General features: G+C 47.8%; 1 protein-coding gene across 1 annotated transcript; it reads left to right on the top strand.

Annotated features, from left to right (window-relative positions):
- The first annotated feature begins 310 nt into the window (after positions 1-310).
- Positions 311-4864, top strand: LOC120673756. Its single transcript, XM_039954756.1, has 6 exons — positions 311-779; positions 886-1091; positions 3530-3764; positions 3847-3932; positions 4009-4100; positions 4255-4864. The coding sequence occupies exons 1-6, from the start codon at positions 534-536 to the stop codon at positions 4491-4493; spliced, it is 1104 nt and encodes a 367-aa protein (XP_039810690.1). The 5' UTR covers positions 311-533; the 3' UTR covers positions 4494-4864.
- The last annotated feature ends 5633 nt before the right edge of the window (positions 4865-10497 follow it).

The raw sequence follows: 10497 nt of genomic DNA, 5'->3' as shown, positions 1-10497 counted from the left end.
TGTAATGATTAGAAAATGACGTGCTACAGTAAACAACATCTAATGATGAATTAATTAGGCTTAATAGATTCGTGTCGCGATTTCCCGTACAATCGTGTAATTAATTTTATAATTAATTAATATTTAATATTTATAATTAGTGTTGAAAAAGATGTAAAAAAATTTCGCTCAAAAAAAAATTCTAACTGAACGGATCCTTAATTTTTTCAACATTACTGTTGCCGCCGGTCGCCACTCGCCAACGCGCCCTATCCCAATTCCCATCCCATCAGCCCCCGTCCCTCGTCCCCGTGGGGGAATTTTTTATTCGCACGCTCGCTCTCTTCCCCGCACCATCAGCAAAGCAAAGCGCCGCAGCCTTTGCCTCCCCTGCCTGCTCGCTCCTCCTCCTCACCCGCTCCCCACCAGGCCGCCACCCAGCTTTGCTCTCCTCGCTCGCAATCTCGCATCCAGCGCTCCAGCACCGGGAAAACCCTACTTCCGAGGCCGCCTCGCCGTCTGTTGGCGCGCGGCAACTTCACCGTACCGTCGCCATGTCCGTCCCCGGCGTTGCCTCCCGCTCCGCCGACCGCTTCTACTGCCCCCCGCCACGCCGCCACCTCCTCGACAAGCAGCACCAGCCGCTGACTGCGGCACCCGCGGCAGTTGAGAAATCGGCAAAGCCGACGCCGGAGCTCCGGCGAGACGAGCCCCCGCCCCCGCCGGCGGCGCCGGCGACCAACCTCGAGAGCTTCATCGCCTCCACCGCCGTCCGCGTGCCCGCGCGGCGGCATCCCCGGGTGCGCCCTCTCCCCCCAGCGCCTGCTCTGCTCTGCTCGCCGCTCGTGTGTTTTGGTGTTCGACGACTGACGGGGTCCGGTCGGGCTGTTTTCCGTGCGCTTGCAGACGGGAAAAACCCTGGGGCGGGGGACCGGCGCGGGCGCGCCATACTACGAGCTCGCGGATCTGTGGGACGCGTTCGGGGAGTGGAGCGCGTACGGCGCCGGCGTGCCGCTGCTGCTCAATGGCACCGACGGCGTCGTGCAGTACTACGTGCCCTTCCTCTCCGCTATCCAGCTCTATGGGTCGCGGCCGCCGCCGTCAAGCAACAGGTATAGCGGCTGAACTTGTCATTTGCAATGGTACTGTGAGATAATTGGTCAGGCTCGGTGTGATATTGGTGGTTTATGCTCATTTTTTCTCCCGTATAATCTGAGGTCATTCGTTGAATCTGCCTTAAAGGAAGACTTACTTGATGTGAGATGCGGGTACCTACGTTGAATGGGTTGACCATTTGCCAATGACTTGTCCTGTTCTGGCCTCTGGATATGTTTGGCAAAGCCGCAAAGCGTATTGGAAGGGTGAAGGGGTATAACCATTCTTTTGTACGTTTTCCAGATATATACTGAACCCAGGTTCTTCCACCGTACTAGTGGTTGTAAAATGCATACATGGTGTTGTAGCAGAACAACAGTAAAACATTAGGATGGAAAAAACAAAGAAATGTTCTCACAGCTGGTGATAAGCAGCACCTATATTGTGCTATTTAATTTTTTTGCATGAAAGTGGTCAAAACATATAACATAAGCACTTTAGATAATTGAATTCATTGCAAAATCAAATACACTAAGAAAAGAAACCACTATGAATGAAGTTCCCGTAATGTTGCATGAGTTTCTCTTTCATGGCCTTGCTAAATGTATGGAATTAATGTATGCATGTTATCAACGTGCCTGAACCGTGACCTTTGTTTCTTTTGGGTTTCATCTCTAGCCTACCCCAACTTGCTTGGGAAAAAGGCTATGTTGTTGTTGTTGTATGTTATCATGCACATGTTCATGATATGGCTGGTTGAGGTGCTCTACTTGAACCAGAATCTCTTAGTTGATTCTTTAGATATTTCAATTGCTGATGAGGATCTTCCTTAAATATTGTAGTGGTCATTTCCTGGTATCTGACAATATGCCAGATTTTACCTTTAATCATCCAGTACTGGTAGAAGTCGATGTTCTCTGCAGTTCACTTCATAAAAACATGACTGAATATTTTCCATGTGGCTGTAATTAGTCTTGGTCAAATGGTCAGGCATCTGAGCGAACCACACTTCTTTTTTTTCCACAACAATTTGGTACCATTGACCATTTTGGCTACCTTTTGGTTGGGTTCCAAAATGTGGCAGTGGCATGCTACCTGGGCTTATTTTGATGGACAAAGTTGGGAAAAATTAAGGCAACTTAGTTTGTGACTTCAATTTGCATTCCAACTTGGTGTGAAATTTGGTTGCAAATCAAACAGCCCCATGCAGTTCGTTCAAACTCTTACAGTTAGATTGATTAGGCATCTGAGTGCATCTTTTTGTTGAACAAAATATATTTCTTTTTCTTCAGAACAACCACTTTTTTTATTTCTCAAAACTACCAGTATAATTCAGTCAGGGTATCTTATCCTAGCTTGTCAGCCTAGTTGTAAACACTAGGCTTTTGAATGAACTGATCAGATGGATGGTGTCTCGGCCTATTCGTTGGTTTTACCTGTCAAATTGTGATTCATGTTCACTAATGGGAGTTTAACTTTACTTCCAGCTCAACTTGCCTAACACCATGGTCCAGAGCAACTTTGACTGACTCCTGAGAGCTGGAATTTCTATCAACAAATCTGGAAAAGTCCTAAACTAGCAGAAGGAAGTGGTCATGAAAGCTGCTCCTACACCTCAAAGAATCACTCCCACACCTTGCAATCACATCACATTTCCATAAAAAACATTTAATTAATGCCATCTATTCTAAAGCATGGTAACCAATTTATACTTGCCTATAATGATACCATTTCTTTCAATCTATTCTTTTAAATTTCTGAGAAAAATTATATTATACTTAACTCACTTGTGGTATCGATTCGAAAATAAGCTGTCAGAATTGTTATTAGAACACAGAAAGACTTTTTGCGTTACTGCACTGCTTGTTATTTTTAAGTTGCTGATCCTGCAGGTTTCAACTTGGCTGATAAATCTTTGGCTGGCCTCCTCAAAGCTGAAGTTTAATGTCTTGAGGCAGTGGGAGTGGGACTTCCCTGATATTTTTCAGAACTTATAAAACACAGTTTTCACAAAAATCCCTGATTTGTTTTTTGGGAACAAAAGCCTCTGATTCATAATTATTTAGATTTTTATTATGTGGGCAACTGGGCATTTAAGTTTCTTTAGATAATGGTGGTATTCTCTGACCTTTTCATAAACATCATGCTTGCTTGTGTTCCGCTTTGGCGCTTTCTGTCAAGTGGGGACACCTTAGAAACATTGTGTGCAGTGTTTATAAGGCGTCCGTAAGGCGTCGCCTAGGCGTAGCCTCGCCTTAGCCCGCCTAGGCGTAGCCTAGGTGATAAGGCGGTGGTGGCTCCGCCTTGCCTCGCCTTAACACTTTAAAAACCATGATTGTGTGTTATTTCTTCTGTAATGCATTGATTGTTAGTTGTTACTATTGTTGTGTACTCTTCTGGTCTACTTTCCCTATACAATTATGATCTTTGAAACCACCTTTTGTTTCAATTGCAGACGATTTAATGAAGATAGTGATGATGACAGTGCTCCAGACACAAGTAGTGATGTAAGCAGTGCGAGTGAGAATGAAAGGTCCATTGGAATGACAACCCAGTGTTTAGCAGAAAATGTTTGCACCGATCAAGGTTTTTCCAGTGATGACAGTGAGTCCAGCAACCAGGAATCATCCCCTATTTTCCAATATGTGGAGCATGATGCACCATATGGAAGACAACCTTTAGCAGATATGGTATGCCTTTTGTGGTTCTTGTCCATCCAAATGATGTATTTGTAACCTAGATGACAATTGCTCTTTCTATCAATACCTACAGATTTCAGTATTTTCAAGTAAGTTTCCTGATCTAAAGACATACAAGAGTTGTGATCTTCTGCCATCCAGTTGGATTTCTGTAGCCTGGTACTTTCTTTAACTCATTTAGCTATTGGTTCATTAGTTACTATCTGTATCTTACCCAATGAAAGTTTAAGTGCAGGTATCCCATATACCGGATACCAACAGGACCCACACTACAAGATCTGGATGCTTGCTTCTTAACATTCCATTCATTGTCAACAGCACCTGATGGTGAGCTCTCTTGTTTCTTCATGGTGCAAAATGATACTAATTAGCATTACCTTTCCTGTCCAAAATAGATGTCTAGTTGCATATTAAATGGAACAGTAAACCTGAAGAACTGCAATTCTGAATCATTTGCTAATTGAGATGCAACGTTGGGCAGGTATGTTAACTGGGCATCTTGAGACAGATAACTTCCATGGCAATAAAATTGCTGATGTTCCTGGGAAGATTACTCTGCCTCTGATTGGTCTAGCTTCTTACAAATTTCATGGTTCCATGTGGATGTCAAATCAGCACCATGAGCAGCAGTTAACTACATCGCTTCTGAAAGCTGCTGATGACTGGCTTTGTCAGCGGCAAGTAGATCACCCAGATTACCGCTTCTTCCTCTCGCACTAAATTTGATCTTGATCCATGCTATCTCCTGAATACCACAGCTCCAATGCCCACTAGTTTAATCTATGAAATTGCATTATAGCTACATAGTCCACAACCACAAGTACCGATATCCTTTTGAGTAGTATCATATATGGGGCTTCCTTTATGTTATAGTCCCGTATCGGTATCTAGGTCAGGATTAGGTGGTGATTGTTTTGCTGTTGTGATGTAGGAACTAGTTAGACATAGATCACCTGAATCGTTTTCAGTAGCAAATAAGGGTGGATGGTGTGCAGCTGAGCTAGGTAGGAGGTGATTGGAGTGATGTACATTGGTTTTGCTTCAGAGGTGGTTCTTGGATATAGGGATGATGGTAAAATATTTTTCAGTTTCCTCATTGGGTCGCCAGCGAGCACCGCCCCCGCCCTGTCCCGCGCCACCTGCTCCGCACCACCGCCGGCGGTCCCGCGCACCACCCCCAGCTCCCGCCAAGAGCTTCGTGCCGCCCCCACCGCTTGCTCTGTGCCCCGCCGGTGGATCCGCTTCGCTCCCGCTCCAGCTCGCAACTTGCTACTCGAGGAGCAAGGCCGGCGAAGCTCGACGAGGGACGAGGCCGCCGCTGGCGAGAGAGGAGGGGCCCGCCTACGGCAGTTCCTCCCCGCCTCCTCCCACGCCCGGATGCTGCTGGACGGCCGCCTCGCCGTCCTCATCCGTGCGCGCGAGCTCCGTGCCCAGCCATGGCGTCCGCGTCCGCTGCGGCCATGGCGTCCGCGTCCGCCGCCGCTGCGGCCGCCGTCGCCGACGCACACTGCGCGCACGGCCCCGCCGCGCGCGTGAGAACGAGCTCCGCGCGCCCGACATCGACACCGCTGGAGCAGGGGAAGGGCGAGCCGCCGTCGCCTCCGCTCCGCCCGCGGCGCTCCGGCCGGCCGCCAGTGCGCGCACCTCTGCAGCTTGCCTCGCCGCCGCTTGGCCTGCTGCGCGCAACGCCTGCCGTTGCGCTTGGCCACCGTGTGCTCCGCCCGTCATCGCGCTTGGCCCGCCGAGGCCGCTCCTCTCCGCCGCGCCGCACCGCGGTCGGCCAGCCGCGGCCGCTCCTCTCCGCTGCGCCGCACCGTGGTCGGCCCGCCGCGGCCGCTCCTCTCCGCACGGCCGGTGCGGTAGGGAGGCCGGATCTCGCGCGGCCTCCACCGTTGCGGCCATGGTCTCCACCGTCGTGGCCGAGCTTGCCGACATGGAAAGAGGGAGGGAGGCGATGGGGAGGGAGGAGGGTAGCTGGCTCGCCGTACAGGCATACTGCATTTCAAGATTCCATTTTTGTCATCATTACTCTACAAGGATTTCCACAGGACGATACACACTCCAATATACTGTAGAGGAGATACCAGACTGCAAGGTCGCACCTGAGACTGAGAAGCCGAAACAAGCATGCACACAATAAAGGAGCTGACACAAAACAAGAGCAAACCACAATATAGCACCACTGGCCAGTTGACACTCAGGGCAGCGGTTTTGCTTCAGGGACGGACGCCGGAGGCCTCGCCAGCGCCGACGGCGTTGAGCTGGCTCCCGTCCGCCGCCAGTGGGTGGCCGCGGTTGCAGTTGCTGGGGCTCGGGCTGAACGTGGCGCAGTTCTCTGACGCGGCGGCGACGCTGGGATCGCCATTGATCGCACCATCTTGAGCCGTGCTGGGCGACGGTTGGTTCCCGTGGCCGGTGGCAGGGCTCGGACCAGCGTTTGTGAGTGCGGTGTACATAATTTCGACGGCCGGGGCACTGCCGGGACTCGCCGGCGCATGTCGCGCGAATCCTTGCGCGGCCAAGAGGTGCACGACCAGGAGGGCAGGGAGGAGAGCTCCGGCGAGGTACCCGGCCATTGCTTGTCTAGTGCCTGTCGTGCAATGGGATCTGGGGAAGGAGTTGAGGACGGGATCGAGAGAGGTGTTGATGTGTTCAGTGCTGAGAGAGACTGGGATGTGGCGATGGCTTGAACGTGTGTGCCAAGGGCCCCTTTATATAGGCAAAGCTTGACTTAGAGCACTAGCCTATCAACCCGTGCGGTAACTAATCAAAATTAGTATAAAATTAAACCTTATAGCTTATTGCAATAGAGTTTATTTTATATCACACCTTCATGTATATTTGATATATATTTAATTAAACTATTTATTTATAATTTGTATTCTTATCTCTTATATTACACATGAATACATAGTGACGCATATCGTGGTAGTATTTTTATATAAATAATACATAAATAATGTACTAATAATGATAGAAATATTAATTTAGAATTTATTTTGGTGCATTTTAATACTTTGTATAATTATATAATTTAGATTTGGATTTATGGGTTACTTTAACTTTTTGTATAACATAATTGGGTAATTTATATGCAGATTCAGCGGGTTATTTGTATTATTTTTTATAATGGCATAGGTGGGTAACTTATATGAATATTAGAGGGTTACATTAGATTTTTTAATAATGGCAGAGATGGGTAATTTAGATGCTTAGGGGGTTATTTTAGTCTATTTTCATAATGGCAGAGGTGGGTAATTTATTCGAAAAGATAACGGGTCCAATGACTATTATGATCAGAGTTGTTGGATTGATGACCAGATGTTTTTAATTTTTGTGAGAATTTCTAAGATTTCTCTATTTTTTTAGAGTGTCCACCTAAAATCCTAGATGGCTTCACGTGAAGCCTCCAATTAGTAATAGTAAGATGGTTAATAATAGAGCTAGGTGCTTGGCTATAAGCTAAGATATTAGAGTCAAGTTATACAACAATAGTATTTTTGTTTATCTATAAATATTATTTATTTTATACCTTATATTCTCTTTCCTATATTCACCCTCATCTACTCCCACTTGGACCCACCTCTGCAGTTCATGCTCAGCTTGTTGCTCGCATAAGAATTATACACGGGGATGGTTTGCAAGATTAAAAGTTTCCTAATTGAAAGGCGGCCTAAATATATGCATGTTTATATCAGATCCTAAATGCGAGATTGGCCCATTTGTTTGGTTTGATAAATGGAACATCATTTTGGCCAGTATCATTTCAATCCCAAGCACATGTACTTTATGGGATGGTATCATGCTATGATAAAAGCATGAGTCCTTTATCTGTATACCCTTGTGTAAGTTGGTCGTTACTTCCATATCCCTAAAAAGTTTAGTCACACCTCATACTCTCGCCCAAACTTTTGTTTACCCTTATACCCTTCCGTCCATGTTTTGTTAAAAGATAGAAAATGACCATGTTGCCCCTGTCCATCCATTCATCCCTGCGCGGTACTCTTCCTTCTCGTTCTCGCGCACATACAGGCGGCGCCGCTGGCCACTGGAGCCGTGTCGCCGCCGCCGGTAGGCCGCTCGCCGCCGCGGGGAGCCGCGCCTGCTGTCCGCGCGTAGAGCTGCGTTGAGCCTGGCCCTCGGCCGGCGAGCGGGGAGCCGCGGCTGCTGCCTGCGCTCGGTGCCGCCCGCCCGTCGGGCGCGCGCAGGGCCTCGCGGGGAGCCGCGACCGCTGCCTGTGCTCCCTCTGGTTGCCACTACGTCGAGGGTGGCCCAGGCTGCCGCGCGCGTCGAGGGCGCCGCTAGGCCGCCGCGTCCGGGGGGCTACCACGTGGAGGGCGGCCGTGTCTAGGGGCCCGCCGTGGCGGCCTGGCCCCATGCGCCGGCGGTGGTGCTCGTGGCAAGTCTGGCGGCGAGCTGCTCGACGACCCGGGACGACTGGTGGGCTCGGCGAGGTCGCAGTGGAGCCCTACGCCGGAGGAATCGACCGGAGTCATGGTGGTGGTGGCAGATTTGCCCGGCGACCAGCTCCTCTGTTTCGCAATGTTGGATAGCAGGAGGTGACTCCGGCGCAGGACAGCCTGGGCGACGGGCGAGGAAGCTTGGCGGGTTCGTGACATGGCCTCACGCGCGAAGAATCGGCGCGGCAAGCCGTGGCTGTGGCGGATTTGTCTGTGGGGCGGCTCGGTTCCAGAGCAGAGCATGGCGGGCGACGGCACTCCGCGGCTTGGCAGTGCGGCACGCGGCGGCCATGGCATCTGGATGGATGGTGCGTGGCGGCGACGACCTCCAGGTCTCCGTGGTGGGATCGTGAGGACAGACGAGCAGACGTGGCTCATGAAGCTACATTACCCCGATACTCCAGAGGAGGTGCCAATTACGTATCTGATACGTATCGGATACCGATACGCGGTGGATACGCGACGGATACGTATCGGAGAAGTATCCGTAAAAAAATAAATGAAACATAAATCGGATATTTATTTGGGTACGTATCGGATACTCCGTGGAACGTATCGCAGAGAGAGCAGAGGATCTGCTTCCGATCGACCGATCCAGAAAAAGTGAATGTTATATGGACTGTTTGGTGGTCTCTTGGGCTGGACTTTCTTAGTTTCTTCTTCTTTTCTTTTTTATTTTTCTTTTCCTACCATTAATATACATTAATATTTATTTTATAAAAAATTACTAAAACATATCCGCGTATCGGTTTTTTTGAAAAAATGATGTATCTCCGTATCCGTATCGGTCCAATACCGATATGTGTATCTGTATTCGTGCTGCATGACATGACGGTGGCCAGGCTGCACAGCGGAGGAGCAGGGGATGGGATGGGCACAGGCTGACGTGGGGACAGTTCTTCACGCGTGGGGTTCTCTAGACCGTAGGATAGGATTAGCATTTTTTTCCTTCTTTATTTCCGTGCTTCTTTGGGCAGAAAGGGTACAATTGTCTTTGTTCCCCTCCGTTACCCACTGTTACTGCCCGTTCCATCCAAAAAAGCACACAAGTAAAAAAAATTTACGCGAGGGTATACAGGTGCGAATGAATTTTTTAGGGATATGAACTATTAAGGTAACCACCAACTTTCGTAGGGGTATACAGGTAAAAAACTCTAAAAGCATACCAGCAGAAAATAAATTCAATGATAGACCAATAATCCATTCCAAGATGAGTTGGCTACTTAGATGTAACAAGCCAAGAGATCATGTAAAATATGTGAACAAAAAATTACGTCCTGCTTGTCATTGTGCGAAGCCAGGTCTCATCTGTACACACGATGCTTGTCGATGTCTAGTGTTTGTACGCACGCAAGATCGCCTTCTACCCTACATATTTTGTAACAAGTTTAAAGTACTTTTAATTTGTACCTTTATTCTTGGTTTCTTGCACTTTTTCATTTGCAGAAAATTTAGTGCTTCAAGTTCTGAATTGGAGGACAGAAGTATGGTCAGCATCATACGTACCGAGAATATATCTGTAACCATTATTGATAATTGTTTAAATTAGTTGGAACCTAATAAAGAAGCCAAGAGTGTTTGTCTGACCAGTATTGTCATGGATGCCCCCAAATGGATGGCAAAGTTTTCACGTCTCTCGTGCCAGCTCGCACCCAACTGGTGAATATGTACTTTTCGAGCTCTGAGGTACTGTCAAGTATAGCTCTTCATAAATTCTGGGAGAACCTTTCCTCCTATATTGCAACTTTTCCTAAAAGTTTCAGAGAGAGAGAGAGAGAGAGCTGTTCGTCTGAACAAAATATGGAAGACTATCTTTTTATTCGTTCTTTTTGAGGCTGCAGTAGATGCCATCCAATATTATTGTATGTCACCTCACTCCTCACACACACAATCATATACAGCTGCAAAACTTGAAAGGAATTGGGGCTGGTAGGCTAAGAGGAGAGGATGAATTAGGTTAAATTAAAATCTTATTAACCTATAGCTCAAACTAGATTGCACAAAATATAAGCTAGATGCTATCCAGATGTGCAACTAGGATTCTTCTAGTGTTTCAACTCAATCCAAAAGAGTTTTGCAACCTATAGCCAATTCCTAGCTTTGAGCTACTCTAAGAAAATAAAAGCACACAAGTTGCAAAGTATGAAATGCGGAAATGTAAAGGAGTGAGTTGAGGGGAAGCAAACTTTGTAATTTATCCCGTGGTATAGGTAGGCACTAAGCCACCCCTAGTCCATGTTGTTGAATCACTCACTAAGAGTATT

This window comes from Panicum virgatum, chromosome 5N (assembly GCF_016808335.1).
Source record: "Panicum virgatum strain AP13 chromosome 5N, P.virgatum_v5, whole genome shotgun sequence".
Classification (NCBI taxonomy): Eukaryota; Viridiplantae; Streptophyta; class Magnoliopsida; order Poales; family Poaceae; genus Panicum; species Panicum virgatum.
The sequence above is the reverse complement of the archived record's forward strand: the minus strand, read 5'-3'. Positions and strand labels throughout refer to the sequence as shown.